Source organism: Protopterus annectens, chromosome 15.part0 (genome assembly GCF_019279795.1).
Source record: "Protopterus annectens isolate FY-2018-M chromosome 15.part0, PAN1.0, whole genome shotgun sequence".
Taxonomy (NCBI): Eukaryota; Metazoa; Chordata; order Ceratodontiformes; family Protopteridae; genus Protopterus; species Protopterus annectens.
This window is the reverse complement of record NC_056749.1, coordinates 602,640,391-602,659,739: the sequence shown is the minus strand read 5'-3', so window position 1 is coordinate 602,659,739 and position 19,349 is coordinate 602,640,391. Positions and strand designations below refer to the sequence as shown.

General features: G+C 39.3%; 1 protein-coding gene across 1 annotated transcript in view; it reads left to right on the top strand.

Moving 5' to 3' along the window:
* The first annotated feature begins 4,520 nt into the window (after nt 1-4,520).
* LOC122789946 (START domain-containing protein 10-like) overlaps nt 4,521-19,349 on the top strand; it is a 416,602-nt gene continuing 401,773 nt past the window's right edge. The window contains exon 1 of the mRNA XM_044057434.1: nt 4,521-5,573. Coding sequence (XP_043913369.1) covers nt 5,403-5,573 — 171 coding nt within the window. The 5' untranslated portion in view covers nt 4,521-5,402. The remainder of the gene's footprint in view (nt 5,574-19,349) is intronic.

Genomic DNA, 19,349 nt, shown 5'->3' with positions numbered 1-19,349 from the left:
TTAATGGGTATGTTGGTGAAGGGAACAGAGGGGATGAGGAAGTGATGGGTAGGTTTGGTGTTAAACAAAGGAATGCAGAAGGTCAGATGGTTGTGGATTTTGTGAAAAGGATGGACATGGCTGTGGTGAATATGTATTTTAAAAAGAGAGAGGAGCATAGGGTGACATACAAGAGTGGAGGCGATGCACACGGGTGGATTATATCTTATTTAGGAGGGCCAGTTTAAAGGAGATTGGAGACTGTAAGGTGGTGATCGGGGAAAGTGTAGTTAGGCAGCATAGGATGGTGGTTTGTAGGATGACGTTGGTGATCAAGAAGAGCAGGAGGAGTGTGAGGGCAGCACCAAGGATCAAATGGTGGAAATTGAAAAAGGGTAATTGTGAGGTAGAGTTCAGGGATGAGTTAAGACAGGCACTGGGTGGCAGTGAAAAGTTACCAAATAACTGAGTAACTACAGCAGAGCTAGTAAGGGAGACGGCTAGAAAGGTGCTTGGTATGATATCTGGACAGAGGAAGAACGACAAGGAGACTTGGTGGTGGAATGAGGAAGTACAGGAGAGTATACAGAAAAATAGGTTGGCAAAGAAGTGGGATTGTCAGAGAGATGAAGAAAGTAGACAGGAGTATAATGAGATGAGGTGCATGGCAAAGAGATAAGTGGTGAAGGCTAAGGATAAGGCATATGAAGAGTTGTATGAAAGGTTGGACACTAAGGAGGGAGAAAAGGACCTGTACCTATTGGCTAAACAGAGGGACCGAGCTAGGAAAGATGTGCAGCAGGTAAAGGTGATAAAGGATAATGAGGGAAACATGCTCACAAGTGAGGAGAGTGTGTTGAACAGATGGAAAGAGTACTTTGAGGGGTTGATGAATGAAGACAATGAGAGGAAGAGAAGGTTGGATGATGTGGGGATAGTGAATCATGAAGTGCAATGGATTAGCAAGGAGGAAGTAAGGATAGCTATGAAGAGGATGAAGAATGGAAAGGCTGTTGGACCAGATGACATACCTGTGGAAGCATGGAGGTGTTTAGGTGAAATGGCAGTGGAGTTTTTAAACAGATTGTTTAAAGAAATCTTGGAAAGTGAGAGGATGTCTAAGGAATGGAGAAAAAGTGTTTTGGTGCCGATTTTTAAGAATAAGGGTGATGTGCAGAGCTGTAGTAACTACAGAGGGATTAAATTGATCAGTCACAGCATGAAGTTATGGGAAAGAGTAGTGGAAGCTAGGTTAAGAAGGGACGCGATGATTAGTGATCAGCAGTATGGTTTCATGTCGGGAAACAGCACTACAGATGCGATGTTTGCTCTGAGAGTGTTAATGGAGAAGTACAGAGAAGGTCAGAAGGAGTTGCATTGTGTTTCTGTAGACTTAGAAAAAGCATATAACAGGGTGTCTAGAGAGGAGTTGTGGTATTGTATGATGAAGTCGGGAGTGTCAGAGAAGTATGTAAGAGTGATACAGGATATGTACGAGGGTAGTGTGACAGCGGTGAGGTCTGCTGTGGAAGTGATGGATGCATTTAAGGTGGAGGTGGGATTACATCAAGGATTAGCTCTGAGCCCTTTCTTATTTGCAATGGTGATGGACAGGTTGACAGATGAGATCAGACAGGAGTCCCCGTAGACTATGATGTTTGCAGATGACATTGTGATCTGTACTGAGAGTAGGGAACAGGTGGAGGAGACCCTGGAGAGATGGAGATATGCTCTAGAGAGAAGAGGAATGAAGGTCAGCAGGACTAAGACAGAATATATGTGTGTGAATGAGAGGGAGGATAGAGGAATGATGAGGATGCAAGGAGTAGAGGTGGCAAAGGTGGATGAGTTTAAATACTTGGGATCAATAATTCAGAGTAATGGTGAGTGTGGAAGAGAGGTGAAGAAGAGAGTACAGGCAAGATGGAGTGGGTGGAGAAGAGTGTCAGGAGTGATTTGTGACAGACGAGTAATAGTAAGAGTGAAAGGGAAGGTCTACAAGAGGGTAGTGAGACCAGCTATGTTATATGGGTTGGAGACCGTGGCATTGACAAAAATGCAGGAGTTAGAGCTGGATCTGGCAGAATTAAAGATGTTAAGATTTGCACTGGGTGTGACGAAGGTGGACAGGATCAGAAATAAGTATATTAGAGGGTCAGCCCAGGTTGGAAGGTTTGGGGACAAAGCCAGAGAGGCAAGATTACGTTGGTTTGGACATGTGCTGAGGAGGGATACTGAGTATATTGGGAAAAAGATGCTAAGGATGAAGCTGCCAGGTAACAGGAAAAGAAGAAAGCCTAAGATAAGGTTTATGGATGTGGTGAGAGAGGACATGCAGGTGGTTGGTGTGACAGAGCAAGATGCAGAGAACAGGAAGAAATGGAAACAGATGGTCCTCTGTGGCGACCCCTAATGGGAAAAGCTGAAAGAAGAAGTTCCACATTATTAGAGCTAGTGTGTTCCTCATTTTGGAGATGAAAAGTTGAGAGCTATGATGGTAAGTTATAATAGTAGTAAATCCAATTGTCGTTTTTACTTAATGATTTTATACTTGACACTGTTTTGTTGCCGTGCTCTACCTCCTTGACATAATGCAAATCAATGTGCAGCCATTAAATTGCTAACAATTTTTGTCATATACCTTAAAGTGTTTTCACAGTTCAGAGTCATTGCTTATTAATAGCAGTAATAACAAGTGAAAGGCAGTTGAGTGACAAGCAGAACAAGAACTCTAACACGTACAGGCTGTGCCAGCCACTCGACTTGTTACCAATCACTGCAGTAACTGAAAGGTAGACACTAGAATAGCTCTCGCTCATCGGTTTTGTATTAGAACATTACCCCACCAGATGCGCAGTAGCAAGGACCACCCAAACCCCACGCAGCACTTTGTTCATGACGTTTATTTTGAAAAGTGCTTTAAATAAACATGGGAAAACCATACTCAGAAAGTTGAGTATGCTAAGCATTGTAATTATTTCAATACAAAGCCTTTTCTCCCTTATTTGCCGGTACCAGGATTTCCATTTTGCAGTTATCAAAAGCTTCGATAAATTACATCTTAGACTAAATAATTTGGCAGAACGTGTACTTACAAATGCTGTAACGATCCAAACCGATTTACCTATTTACAGGAAGACAATATGCTGCATTTATACAAAACTATTACACTGTTACGCTGAGAATTACAATTCTTTAAAGGGGAGGGGTACGAACGCATAATATGCTGCACGTATGAAAACTATTGCACAGACTTAAAATTAGTATTCCGTAAAGGTGCAGGTGGTGAGTGACCTTTCTGGGAGGTCTTTTTTATTGCATTTATTGTATGTATGTATGTATTGTCCCACTGCCTCAGAATATTGCTTGTTGCTTTATCTCCAGAAAAAAAATGCTTAAAGAAAGTGTGTGTGTGTGTGTGGGGGGGGCAGTTACTGCACATTAAAACAAAGAAAGGTGTGGGTGGGGGGCATGGACTGCAAAACGGGAACTTGTGGAGTGCGGATATACTGCCCTTCTGACCCGCTTCTTACCCTACAACACATTATGCGGTTAAGTACAAAGTGACAAAGCAAATGAGACACCCAGGACATGCGGTGCTTTCGACGGTAGACTTATAAATGTAGAAAATGAGGATAACTTTATTTAATCTGTGTTACACATCGTGTACTAAAAGCTATAGTAAACACTTATTAAAGATAACATAAAAAAGCACGAAGCCTGTGTTTAAACACGGCCAGACAATAAATATTCATAATGAATATTCACCATCTCACGGTATAATCTGCGTAGTTTGTCACTCAGCCCTGTCAATCGTGTAGGACACGCCCCGATTTTTGTTCTGTATCTCAAAATGCTTTCTGGTAACCCACTGAGAAATGCCGTCAGCCAATAATGACAGACATAGTTACATACTTCTTATTGTTCAGAACGTACAAGTCAATATAAAACTAGTTCTATTAACTTTTTACTGAATTAGAGTAATATTTAAAATGTCCCCGATTTGGTGAGCTTGTTCCCTATAATTTTGGGTTTTGTCTCTGATTTTTGAGCTAAGACATTGACAGTTGCGGACACGTTAATTACGGTACTCATATTCGTTATTATTTTGGAAGTGAGAACGTGTTTCACTTCTCTGCAGTCTGTTACAACTTTTTAAAGAAGTGCATTCAACTTTAATTCTTGGAGGCTAAAATGAACACACCACATACACCACAATCAATTATGTTTGTCTACAATACACTTCGTATGACAGGCCAGTAAAAGCAAATACTCAGGTATCAACCAATCACACTTTGGCAGGTAACTTTATTTTGCTACCTGTCCAATCTTCGATCATCAGCAGGCAAAGATCCGCCTTCATACCCCCTGTGACGTTCGGTCTGATGTGTTTCCTCTTTTTAGGATCTTTCACATGCAGCTACGTTAAACGTAGGCAGACAGCTGACCAATTCCGAATGGTAGCGACGAGCCTGGGGGCGTGACCATCCCTGTCAGGTGCAGTGTTATTCTCGAAAGCATTCTTAACTCGAAAGTGTTATGTTGAGGGCTTTTTCCTTAGGTATTACGCTGATTGCGCAGTGATGTTAGAGCATTGGGGGTGTACCTGTTGCGGTTTTGTGACGGCGGCGAATTGAAAGAGCGCACCTGAGAGGTGGACTTCTAGAAGAGAGGTGTTTAGGGACACGTACAGAGCATCAGGCAGTTCCTTATCATTGCTCTTCCTGTTTCACACCTGTTCCGTGGGGTGTCTGCGGACATTATCTCAGTCTTCCTACATGTGTTGTGCTGCTCTTTGCTGAGACTGAACGGGCCGAGATAGCTAATGTACAGTTTCCACTGCGTGTTTGAGGCGACGAAGGGAGAAGTCGTATCCCTAGAATAAAGGTCTGCGTCTGTGTAGAGGAAGAAGCTTGCTTGTATAGATTTCAGCCAAAACTTCTGCCTAACTCAGCCTAGGTGAAGCAGTACACCTCGCCCACTGCCTAGTATTTGCACTTCCAAATTGGTCAGAACGGAGAAAATTGTCCTGTTCAGTGTTGGTCTTCTGAGCATTTTGACAGTCTCGTTATCTTATAACAAACAAAACGAGAGTTCACTTGTGCTGGACGTCAGCCCAAACATTCTACTGTTGGCATTTTTTTGAAGTATCCAAACGACGGCTATTAGCCCAGTTTATTTATTCTGCTAAAATAACAAAAGTTTTCCTTAAATTGCATCAGTCGCCTTGCCTTGGTTGTTTGGAACCAAGGGTGCTCTAGTGTTGGGAACTTTGTTTTCCCCTTGCTGTACTTACTGACAGATTAGTTTTTTTTTTTTAATTGGGCAGTGCTAGGTTGCTTGCCAGTCATCTGTGAGCCCTGAATCTAGACCAGGGCATCCTACTTTCCTAGTCAGTGTTACCTGCTTCCTATCAGTTTCTCATGGCTCTAGAAGCAGTACAGATCCCTGATGATACTGCTTTCCTTTCTTTCAAGCACCAGTGTGAGTCTACAGAGGGATGGAGCAGCAAGTATAGTAAAGGGGGGCTGGAAGTGTGGATGCAGCCAACTTCTCACGATGCCAAAGCAGCAGGAGTGGTGCATAAAATCAAGGTAAGTGTTTTGTTCTTTTGAGGAGACCTGCATATGTGACATTCTACAACTTTGTAAAACACTGGATTTTTTTTTTTTTTTTTTTTTGGATTCAGTCGGTGTATCCAAAGTGTAATAAAAATGTGACTTGGGCTTTTGTTCGCATTAATAAGTCTGTGTATCCAAAGTGTAATAAAAACATGATTTGGGCTTTTGTTCGCATTAGCTGGCATCCATTCTTTTAGTGATTAACGCCACCTCAAAGTTCTAAGTGCTGGTTGGTGTCGGAAAGTTATAACGGTGGTATTAGCTAGAAAATCCTTAATTTTTTTTTTCTTATGACCATTATATTATTTCTGTAAAACAGTGATGAGTTGGTGATCATAGGTTTCTGACATCTTAAAAATGCAGCAACAGACTGTAGACTATACAGGTATTCTTGTGAGTGTCATGATCTGTTTATTTTTGTGGGCCATGGCACTCTATTTCATTATACATCTGAAATTTTTATAAGTTAATATTTTGCTTATGAGCTGCAGCCACTTCTAAGAGCAAAGATTTGTATGTGAATGCAGTATATTTTAACAGTGAAGTGCAGTCATATTATTGTATGTAAAATCATACAGCATTCAACATTTGCTTTTTTTTTTTTTTTTTTTTTTTTTTTTTGAGGTTACGTTCCAAGAGAAGCATTCATTGCAGTGTTGAAGTTTGTGTGTACTTGGAGATGTAGCACTGTGTATATGTAGAGCAAATTTTAATTAAAACTGCTTGTCCTGTTTTCAGGTGCTGTTGTGTTATCAATCTGCATAAAGTTAACGTCCAGATTAATTCAATGGAAAACCGCTAATTAATATAGTGACATTGTACAGTAATTTGAACATGCCATAGGTTGCATCCACAACAGGGCAAGCAATAACTGTGTTCATAGTAGTTGTGTTGTTAGCTTCCTGAATTTAAAGGTGTTTAATCTTCCCTTTTTAGTTGTGTGTTTTAAAAGGAGTTGAGCATGCACTTTTGTGTTTGTTCGGGTAATAATAGCATCACTGGGGAGCTTGCCGTATAAATATGAAAAAATATCTGAATACCTGATCATTGACTACCTAAGGTAGAAATAGATTGCTGTATTTTTCAGGATGTTAATTTGTAGCACTAAAGCCAAAAGAATGCTGTAAAATTTAAATCAGTAAAGAGTAATGTGTTTTGGGCACTGTGTTCACTATGTATAACAGAAAACTGTGATCCTAAGTTTGCTGTAGTACGATCATATCAGTTCTGTCCTCTGTAAGTTTATTGTGAAGCAGTCCTGGTCAGCGGGCCTACTTTTTTAGACGTGTAGCCTATCAAGATGTCTTGGTCATAACTCAGTTTAATGAAATTGTAAGGTATGGGATACTTTTAGGTCAGCAAGAATGAATGGATTAAAGGGTAACATACATACCACAGTGTGGGGTTTTGGTATAGTACAGGCCATCTTCTAATGTAATTTCTGCCTTTTGTGGTTGCTAATGATTGGGTAGTGAAATCAAAGGTGTAACCAGTGCATCAGCAGATTCAGATTAGTGCATCAGCAGATTTTTTTTTTTTTTTTTTTTTTTATTTATTCATATCCTGAGTAAAACAAAAATAGTTGTGGATAATGCAGCAGATTACACAATCCACCTCAGGATGACAAAAGTCACAAAAAGTATAGATTGATGTAGAACTTTTAAAATACCACACACCTGACTGTTCTTTTCTCATAGCTGCTAGAGTAGAGTTTTGTGGTAGATGCTGTAATTTGAAAGATATGATGTAACTGTGTGGTTTAAACAATAATCGGACTGGTGAAGCAGACTTCAAATCCTATACAAGAAAGTAAATGAGGGCAAGCTAGGACTTAATTTTCTGTGATGGCTTGACAATACATAAACCAAAAAAATAAGCATTTAATTTGTCAAACTCCAGTAATTTTATTAATAAAAAGTTGAGCGCTTTTGTCAAGCACAGTTGACTTCCTCGGAACAATATCACCACATTTAAACTTGATTTAAATAGTATAAAACCACCCACAATTGGTTGAAAAATGCTTCAATAAAATGGTATAAAAAACACAAGTCATGAATATTCATTATTAAATATCAAAAGATGTTTTTTTAAAAAACCCACACACCAATAACCTGTTCCTCACAATATGATTCTAAAAGTTGTATGTTATGTACACACATAAAGCAAATACAAGGGAAAATTGCATATGTAATATTTAAACCTGCCTGCTTTTTCTTTTTAATACTAGCAGGATAGTTAAATGATCATTTAGTCCTGGGGGCAAATTAGCAGCCAACCTCAATTGCCACAATAACTCTTTTTTACAAAGAACATTTTGACAGTCTCCCCATCTTGCCTCTCTCTCTCTATATATATGTATGTATGTATGTGTATATATATATATATATATATATATATATATGTATATACATACAATGTCCAAAATAGCAAATTTAAAACCAGAGAAGTCTGCATACTGTAAACTATGCCTAAATAATGCATTGGTCTCCTTGTTTTTTTACATCATAAAGGTACTCATAAATCCTGGTTTTAAACCATCTCTGTTTTTCCAACGTAGTATGCTGTGCAGGTATTACACCTAGCAAGATACACCAGTTTGCTGGAGTAACAGTTTCCCTTCCTTAAAAACACAATATTCTTATTTTGATTAGCTAAAAAATAGAACTGCCCTGTAAAATAAGGACATCTACCACGGGGTCTAGAACCATTCCCATTCCTATGGTCCCCACCATTACCAATCTTTCTTTCTAGGATCAACTTTAAATTAGGCCCTATTTTAAGTTGAAAACATAGGTGTCTCACCTAAAACCTGATATACGTCATTATTGGTTTTAAAAATAATCCAGTTTTTTGAGTAAGGCTTGACAATACTATGATGCATGTATAGCTGGTGGACATTTTGCCAGTAAATGGTTTGGAATTATTTATAATGCTTTAAGCTCTGTAGACGTAGATTTTATACCTTGACATTTCATGCGTGTTACATAGTATTTGTTTGCAGAATTTTCTTTACTATTTATATTTGTTTTGTGTGTTATTTGAAGTGGGATGGGTACATTTTCAGTTTGTGCTGTAGCCTTATATTTGTTTAAGCTTCTGTTACATTAGACAGCCCTGTTTTCATGAGATCACAAGTGTTAATGGTATGAATAAGAGGAATTATTATTTCTTACATTTTTTGGATCTGTCTTTATGCATCAGTCAGTCACCAAATGTAAAAATATTACATTAGTTTTGGATTAAAAAAGCACACCATTAAAAGTAAAAAAAAGCTTGCATGCAACATATGTTAGAAATGGAAAGGGTTTTACTAACTCTGACCACCGGTTACTTGTAGTTTAATTTGCTTTAACTCCTTAAGAGTGTGAAATATCTTGTGTGTGTTTGAGGGTGAGGCTGTGAAGAGTGGCTGCCACTGCCTACTTTTATATGTCTCAGGACACGCACTGTTTAAGGAGGAGTGCTTGCTTCCCATCTGACAGATGAACAGCTTCAGTTACCTGACTGACACTGTCCTTTTAGTTGCATCTGGTGTTGTAAGGTTTTGTATGATTGCTAGGAAAGTTATCCTGTGTCACTGGCAGCTGTTTTGTGAAGCAGGATTCCTGCGTGCTTCTGGGACTGGGCAGACACACTGGATCCATTTCATTTAGCAGTGCTTTAAATCTGTCTTTCATTTTGCGTCTTTTTTTTCCCATTCTTTCTACAGTTAATTGGACTCTGTAGGAAGGTGCAAGTCTAAGCTAATTTCTAGGCACCACCACAGTGGTTACTGGCATTTCAGTCATCATTCGGTTCCATTGTGGTTAATCTGCTTCAAGTATTCTTCAGTGTTTGGTATTCCAGCAGACTTTTTACTAGCTTGATAAGCAGACCTGCCAGATCCTCACCCTTTTTTTTCCCCTCTCTCTGGTTTAACTATTTGGGGATGGCTTATAGGCACTCCTACTTTATGTTTCTGGTTTTATTCCCCTGGTAGTGCTGAGTCATGTTATAGAAACCGTTATCCATTTTTTTTCATGATTGATGACTGCTTACCCCACATAAGCTGTACTGCCCCAGACACATCCTACGATGAGAGAAGAGGAGGAGACCACCATAGAAGAACAGCACTAAAGTAAAAGAAATGGGGGGAAAGAAGCAGGCTCAGATGAGGTCATAGCAGGTGATATGGAGAGTAAAGGCTCCTGAGGGTACTCTTAGCAGCATGGAGACAAAGGTGTATGCCATATGACTGGAGAATAAGCATACTAGTGCTAGAGTTCAAGAATAAAGGGGACATTCACAACTGTAGTCAAGTACAGAGGTATCCAATTCCCATCACACATTTCATGAAAATTCTGGACAGGGTGATTTAATAAACGAATACACAGAGTTGAAGAAAGTAAGATGGAAAATGATTAGGACACAGCACAACTGACCTGATGTTTGCAGTGAGACAGATAGTTGAGAAGAAGCTAGAGATGAGGAAAGAGACCAGCTAGGCATTCCTAGACCTGGAGAAAGCCATATGGCAAAATGCAGTATATGACAAGAATACTGAAGAAGCTGAAAAGTAAGGTGTACTAAACAGTGGTGCAACCAGTACTACTGTATGGTACAGAAACCTGGGCAGTTAAAGGCAGAGAATCTGAGGAAGCTACAGGTGATGGAGATGAAGTGCATGAGATGGGTAGTGAGGTGCATCCTTTAGGACAGACAAAGAAATGAGGACATAAGAGCAGAAGCCAAAGTAGCTCCAGTTGCAGAAATAGTTCATGAGAACAGATTACAGGGATTCAGGCACATGTGTAGAAAAACGGAACATGATTTGGTGAAGAATATTTGGGACTGACAGGAAGAAGGCAAGAGGAAACAAGTGCATCCAGCAAAGAGGTGGATGGATTGTGTGAGAGAAAACCTGTGACAGGCATGACTGTCTAAGAAAGCAGGAGAATGACACTGAATAGAGATGGCCACAGTTGACATAACATCCTGGACCCATGTAGAAAATGGAAACAAGGGGGGTGATGATATATTCTTACCTGCTTGTCCTCACCTTATTTACTTTGACCTGAATAAAAGTACACACTTTTATTTGTTAATCTTTAGTTAAGTGAATTTTTTCTGGTGTCAGTTCTTACAACTTGTTTTGGTGCCCTGTCTCCCTGTACTTTCCAATTGCTGTACCCATCTTTCTGACCGAGGGGTTGGTGTGAAAAGTCTGTCTCTCTTCCCGTTATGTAGATTACCAGTAGTTGATTTGACGTGACCATATCCTCCTGGCAGATGTTACCAGTCAGTGATGTATTAGTTGTGTTGGGGGGGGTCTTTTCTGTACTGATGACATCAAGGACTGCGTTTGCATTGCGTTGGGAGTCTGTTTCTGTACTGGCGATGTCTATGACTGTGTCTGCATTAGACATGTACTGCTCTTTTTTCATGGGTAGTTACTGGGCATGCAGTGCAGGAAACAGTTAGAGCCTAGCCCAAATTCCCAGTTGCTAGCATTTTCTGGTTAAGGGACTTGCTCAAGTTTACAAATGAAAGTGGAAAGATTACCTTTTGGCACTTAATTTACCTCATTAACAAGCCAAAGCTTTAGCCCACTAACAAGCCAAAGCTTTAGCCCACTATGCTGTTTACCAGACTAAAACTACTTACCTTGCTTATGGATGACTATGGCAGGACTCAAACCTGCAGTCTTTTGATTCTAAGTCAGTTTTTGATTTGAAGCCAGATGACTTATCAGCTAGATTAAATGAACTGTTAACATGGCCACTTCTAAACCTTGAATAGTCTTGCTTGCACATCCAGTCAGTAGAGTGACAGTTGAGCGTGGTATAAGTTCCCCATTCTCAATTTTTGGAACTTCTCATTGTGGGCTTTTTCATTATGTAATTCTGTCATTTCATGAAGTGTCCTTTTGGGGGAAGGAAGTACGAACAATGAAGGGTTGTTTTCATCCCTCTCTAACCTCAGCTGACTGTTATCTTACTCCGAGAACTGAAACTTGCAGATAGTCTGTTGGCTGGGTGGGGGACCATGTGACACAGAGCCTCAACTTCAGGGTTTGGAGTGCAGTCCTGTCCTCCAGTTAATGTCTGTCTCAAATTTGTAATTTCTGCCTTTTCGTTTCTGGATATTTTAGTTTGTTTTTGCTTTCCAAAGGCATGTTTTATGGAATGTCTGCTCTAAACTGAGCACATGTAGGGTTTGGGTAGTGTCTGAAAAGAGTCCATGGCAGACCACTTCTGTTGTATGGTTAGCAAGTAAATAAATTCAGTTTATCGGAATTAAATTAGAATTGTTGAGTGGATAATTTTATTTTATTTTATTTTTCATTTGTTTACCGGGGAAATCCAACTGGACAAATAGTACTTTTCAGCAGAGGCCTGGGACGAAATGCTTCACAAATATCAGTTACAACAGTACATTGAAATTACATATGATGAGACACAATTGGCAAAGCAAACAATTTAGCAGTAGTTTACAAACAATTCTACAGAGCTGTGCAATGTATAATAGAAGAAAATTAATACAAAGTTAGGTATACAGTAATACTTAGTGCTAAACATGGCTGAATGAGTGAGTAGAATAATAGAGGTTATATTAACAAGACTACTGTTCTGGAGTGTAGCAGGAGCACAACCAATTGTTGGCTAGATGATGTTTTAAGGATGTCTTGGAAGTCTAAAATTGAGGTTTTACTAGTGATGTTAGAGGGCAGAGAGTTAAATTTTCTGGCTATATAGGTGGAGTATAGGGCTTCACCTGCGGAGCTGTTGGCCTTAGAGACTTCTAATAGCTGTTTGTTACTTGATCATAGTACTCTTTTCCCAGTGTATATCTGTAGTAGTTTTGTAAGGGCAGGGTTTTTTTCTGGGTGATGGAGGATCTTATGGGATAAAGTAAGCTGGTTATGTAGGAGTAGTTGGGGTAATTCTATCCATTGCAGTTGTTTCAGAGCTGTACATTGGTGGGTCATATAAGGAGAGTTGGTAGCAAATCTAGCAGTTTTATTGTAGCATGCATCTTGTTTTGAGATATCTGATTTTCTTAGGTTAGCGAGAATTGGGGAGGCATATGTGAGTGAAGGTGTGTACAGGCTATGGTTTCCTTGGTTATTTTAGTGAGGAAAGATTTGTTTCTATATAGAACTTCTAGTTTTTTGTGGATTTTTGTAATGGTATGGGCAATGTGATTGTCAAATCTCAAGTTAAGTCAATCTCAACGCCTAATAGCTTAGTGTGGGTAGATGGCGAGATAATGGTGTTGTTTGTGGATACCTTGTTGAATGGTTGAGATGGTGGTGTGAATTTATTGGGATTGAAAAGGAGTTTCGTTTTTATTGGATTTTAGAATTGGCTGATTGACAGATAACCAGGATTCTACAGATAGAAAGGATGCCTGAGTGAGTGTGCCAAGTTCCAGGATGGTTTAGGCTATACAGATCACTGTGGAATCGTCTGTATAGTGTATGACTGTAGCATGAGGTGTAGTGGTGTGAAGGTCATTGGTAAAAATAGAGAAAAGTAGCAGCCCAAGGATGGAGCCTTGAGGAACACCTAATGATGGGAGTAGAGGTGATATGTCAGAGTGCCGCTGTTCTGCCTGTTGTCTCCCAGTTAGATAACTTTGAAACCAAGTAATAGTGGATGCAGAGAGATTCAGTGTAGAAAGGACATTGATAAGCTTATGTGCCACTGTATCAAATGCCTTGGAGATATCTAGAAAGAGAGCAGATGCAAAACTATTATTGTTTCTATATTTCCTGTATCTGTGAATGACAGGGTGGGGCGAAACCCATGTTGAGTGTTAGAAGTTTATAGGTTTTAAGGTGAATCGTGATTGGCTATGGATGCACCTTTCTAGAATTTCTCTTTGTGGTGAGGGATTATGTAAGAAATATTCCAGATATCTGGGACTTGACATTCAGCTGTGTATCTGTTTATAAAAATTGTTACAAGATATGCTATAGCTTCTGCAGCTATTCATATTGTTCTGGCAGGGGCGTAGGAGTTAAGGATATTTAAGAATACATAGTTGAAATATTGGACAGCATCATTAAGATGGAGGCATTTAAGTGGTAAGTGAGTTTGAAATTTATGTAGAGCAGTTTAGAAGGTTGATGACATTGTAGCGACAGGAAGGCTCCGGTACAGATCTGCTTATTTATTTGCAGCCACTATTTGGCATAGTCTGAGATGAGGCACAAACTGAAAATTTCCACAGTTTTACGATAACTAGTTGTACTAAACAGCATTTATGTTACAAAGCAGTGAGAATGTAATGTTGCATGCATATATTCATCGGTAGCATTTATCTGTAACGTCAATAATTAACAATGTACACTTTTGTAATTAAGTTGTAGTTGAGAGATGGAGAGTAGATGGGGATAAGTGTACTAGTAATTGAGCGAAGGGCATAGAGGATAGAAGTGAAAAGGGGGTATAAGATGTACTGTGAATTGATTTGAAGAAGCTGTTTGAGGAATTATTACTTACAAGGGTAGGCTCGCCTTGAAGCTAAGTAAGTTTAAAGATTTTTTGAAGAAAATTTCTCTGGTGTAGAGGACTGAATTCCATTATTTTGATAAGTAAACACCATATAGGGAATTGTCAGAACTATTATTTGATTTGTAGACTTTGTAAGAGGTTGTGTTTTGTGATCTCATGCTTTTGGTTGCCGTGTATCCAGCCACAATACCGAATAAGGTTGGGCATGTGCTAGGTTGAAGTAGTGTTTTGTGGGCCATTTCTAGTTGACTAAATTTTACTGTGTGATGTAGTTTTAACTCTATTTTTGTAGGGCTGTACTGGTTACCTTTGCAGCAGTGTTCTTTTTTTTTTTTTTTTGAGATAACTAACATACTTACTATGTAAAAGTATAATTTCAGGTCCGTAATAACTTGAGGAAGTTTGGTATGGGTAACATGTTCTAATGAGAGTATTACTTTTTGAGGTAATGGTAATTTCCCCAGGGTCAGATAAGAGTAATGTAGTTTCAGTTGCATTTAGAAGATGAAATTCATTCAGTATTGTGGTTTTTGAAAGTTTGTTCTGGGTTGTTGTAAGGGAGTTGGCAGAGAAGATGAAGGTGGAGTCATTTGTGTACTGAATTATGGATTTGGAGATTTTCAGAGGAAGTTACTAAGCTTGCAGCCCATGGACTCATTGAGGAACCTAGTCCAAATTACCAGTTGCCACAAAGCAGTGTCTGGTTAATTGGCCTGCTTAAGGTCACACAATAGGCAAGTGACGGCTGATGAATGAAACCTTGTTTCACAGGGGCCGTAACTCGCAACCTTAAGCCTCTCTGCCCTAACTGCCAGACATCTGTGCAGCTACTGAGTTTGAATTTTGATCCATGTCTTTTCGTGTCCTGGCAGTCTGGGGTCTGTCGAGGTAGGGGGAGCTTAACTAGTAGCTGTTCAGTGAACTTGCAGTAGAGTGGAGTGTGAAGCACAATTAAAAAATACTTTGATGTAAGCATTAGAGTCAGTGTACTACTCTTTGAAATGTAACTTGTGTCAATGGCTCTCCAGTGTTTGCTGCATATAGCAAGAACCTTTAGGGTAACTAGCATGTATTCATGCATAACTAAATAACATCTGCTACTATAAAGGTGTTCATTTATGTATATTTGGGAATAGGCATCTTGCTTAGTAAGCCAGAATCTTTTGAGGTACCTTTAAAGCTCATTTTCCTAATGACTAGTATGGGGTGCAGCAGTTCTCTACCTCTGAGTACAAGTAAATAACAGAACTTGCTCTAGGGATTGTGGTTGAAAGACACTGTCTAGCTGGAGGAGGTGCATACCCCTCTCTTCCAAGACGCTGCTTCTCTCATGAAAGGTGTCCCAACTCGTGTGTACTAGTAATGCAGTTATTTCTATTGACAAGCTTAACCCAGTTTAACAGGTAAGTGTACCTTGTCAGCAGGTGCAATTCATGACTCAGATGAATGCTGATCTGTAGCCACGTTTCACAATCTGGGCTGGGTGGGTATGATGTGGCATTGTATTGAGATCATATGACTACACAGCAATACAGCATGTTACGGAGGTATATTAGCAGAGATCATGTGACTGCATAACATACTGTGTTAGTACTGAGTAACCAGGATGAGACTCTGTTTTCCTTGCAGCTATAAACAGAAAGTGGACTCGCCCTGTTGTGACAATACTTTGAAGTTAATTGTAGGCTTTCATAAGTGTTGATTTGCAGTGAATCCTGTTAACTGTGATAGAAATAGCAGTTTAAAAAATGATGTGATGCTAAAGACATAAATATTTAGATCTGCATGCTTATACACAGTTACTCTGTGGTGTGATAATTTCATTATGTTGCAGGTTGTAAAGGGTAGATGTATTGTAATGAAAGGTGTTGAAAGGATTGAGATTAGGAGGGAATTACTTTGTGGTTTGGTATTATTCATCCCATTCAGATCGGGGTCTTCATGGGTCCTTAGTATATGTATTTATTATATATATATTCTTTTGTTTCTGCTTAGGAAAGGGTGTTTATCACACTTTGTACCAAAGGAATATGCGCATGCTGATTGTGATTTTAAACATGTCGTTTACATAGCAGTCTATAAATCATTCCCATTTTTTTTATGCTGGGAAACTGAATAGGAGGTTAAAAGGAAGGAATAGGTAATATGTGGGTCTATATTAAAAGACCGAAGAGGTGTTTCAGCGAACCCCTCTCTGTCGACACGTAATGAGCGAACGCTCAAAACAGCAGTTTATTTCCCTGGGAAAGAAACCGCTAGCACAAACACACACTTTAAAAACGTGGGGGGCTTTGCCCCCCACACCCCCCGTAACTAAATATACCAACTCTGAGGTCACACTACAGTGAGGAAAGGGGCAAACGCATGGGGATGGCCAAGCGATTTCTTTCCCAGGGAAAGAAATCGCTGTTTTTGAGCGTTATCGCTTTAGTGCATTCGCTCATTACGTGTCAACCAAGTGGTTTTCGCTGAAACACTTCTTTGGTCTTTTAATATAGACCCATAATATGTTAGAGATAAAGAAGAACGTAACAGTAAATACCTTATACGGTCATGTACAGGGAAAGGAGAAAACACATAGCTTTGCATTCACTACTTTGCATGTAGAACGTGAGAGCAACAGTGGTTGCAACACAGTAACAAATTGAAGCCAAAGAATATATGTGGATAAATATGTTAAGGAAAGATTCAAACATGTATTTGAGAAGGTTTATGCAGCGAGAGATATTTCTACATTATATTCTAAATTATTTTGCGTGCAGAGGGGTTCATGTAATGGATAGTTGGACTATATGAGTAGGCTTGGGCATGTGAAGTAGGCTGGAAGGTTGTACACGCACACACAAAGTGTGTATATGTCTTCAGTACTACATAAATATTACATTCAATGCTGTGAAGCGTAACTTTCAGTGGAAGCCTCTGTGACCTCACTCATTCCTGAGTAAATCTGTCAAGTCTTTCAATAACCCACAACGCATTGTAAGGTGGAAGAGGTATGCTGAATGTACTATTTATTTGCTGCAATATTAAGCACGACTACCTTCGCTCCATTTCTGTTTGTAACACACACGACCCTTTTAGTGGGCTAAGAATAGGATTTAATGGACTTGTAATGTGTACAACATTTAAAACTTGACTGCATGCATGTGATCTTCTCAATTTTCTGGATTTGGAGAATTCCATGTATGTATTGTTTTGGTCAGTCATGTCAAGAAAGCTAATCTTGAGTGTATAATTGTAACCAATTCAGAACTGAAGTATCACTTGATAATTCTCTGGGTGAGAGACTGTACAAAGCTTCACATGTCTGGTTGGAGCCATGGGTTTTGATATAGGAAGAGTGCAGACTTGGTCTGTTGCGGAAGCTTAAAGAGCCAATCAGTTTATTCAAAAGTACATCACCTTTTCAGGGTGCGAAGAGTAACAGTTGCTGAAGTGCTCATTGCAGAGAATCCTAATTAGTCTTCTGAAGGCATAACACTATGAAATATCAGACGTTTGTCCAGATGCAAAAGTATGAACTGTAAGCCTGTACACTAGTGACTAATATGTGTAACATGTAACATGTTGAACCAGTTTGCAGCAGAAAGGAGGAGACCGAATCATCTGCATAATGAGTAGTTTTATGGAAACTGCATTTGTGTAATTTTATATTAATCAAGAAACAGTAGTGTTTAGTTTGTAGATTTTATTGGAATCCTTCTACAGTAATATTACTACCTTATCTGCAATATAAAATTTAAGATGGGTGATGTCTGTAGTGATTTAACTTCAAAAAGGAGTAATAAAGAAACACATGCTGTGGAAGTGGACATCAATCTAGAGCTGCAGGAAAGATTTTAAAGAGTTGGCATCAGGATTGTGCTGTGCAAGTTAACTTTGCCATTATGATATTCTTTTTCGATTTATCTTGGCTCATCTCATATGAGATGAGCTGTTTTTCCACACAGCATAAAAGCAAATGCATGCCCTTGCAATGCAAATACATTCCCGGATGCATACAGCAGCTTCTGCCAACCTGTTTGCACTGCTAATCCGCTCACAGGTTTCCTTTTTTTCATGAAACAACGCAGCTTACACTTCAGTTTCTGGAACCCTTTTTAAGCAGAGAGATTGGTTCCTTTAGTAATATAAGGCACTGTATATGCATGTATCTAGGCAAATATCCTTAACAGTGCTTGGCTGAGCAAATACCATTATCGTGTAGGTAACTACAACCCAAACACCTGTGCATGCAGACATTTTTTATATTTGTTCATGTTTGCATTGCATACATACAGTGGATATAAAAAGTGTACACACCCCTGTTAAAATGTCAGTTTTTTTTTATATAAAAATGAGACCACAATAAATCCTTTCAAAACTTTTCCAACCGCAGTAAATCCTTTCAAAACTTATCCAAACTTTAGTGTGACAAAACCTGTACAATTCAATTGAAAAACAAATCTGTTAAGGGAAAAATATGAAAAAATAAGTAGACACCCTTAAACTAATACTTTGATGAAGCACTTTTTGACTTAATTACAGCATTCAGTCTCAGCCTTCTTGGGTAGGAGTCTTATCAGCATGGAACATCTTGACTTGGCAATATTTGCCCACTCTTCCTTGCAAAAGCACTCCTGAGGGCATCTTTTGTGCACAGCTCTCTTCAGGTCACTCCACAGATTTTCTATTGGATTTAGGTCAGGGCTCTGGCTGGGCCATTCCAAAACTTAAATTTTCTTCTAGTGAAGCCATTCTTTTGTTGTTTTAGATGTATGCTTGGTGTCACTGTCGTGTTGAAATGTGAAATTTCTCTTCAGCTTTCTAGCAGACACCTGAGAGTTTTGGGCCAAAAGTTATTGGTATTTGGAACTGTTCATAATTTCCTCCACCTTGACTAAAGCCCCAGTTTCAGCTGAAGAAAAGCAGCCCTAAAGCATGATACTGCCACCACTATGCTTCACCATGGGGATGGTGTTCTTTTGGTGATGCAAAGTGTTTTTGCGCCAAACGTACCTTTTGGAATTGGGGCCAAAAAGTTAAACTTTGGTCTCATCAGACCATAAGACATTTTCCCACATGCTTTTGGGAGACTTTATGTATTGTTTTGCAAATTTTAGCCGGGCCTGAATGTTTTTGATATTGAAAAAGGCTTCTGTCTTGCAACCCTACCTTATAGTCCAGACATGTGGAGAATATGGGAGATTGTTGTTGCATATAGTACACAACTATTCCTTGCCAGAAATTGCTGCAGCTCCTTCAGTGTTGC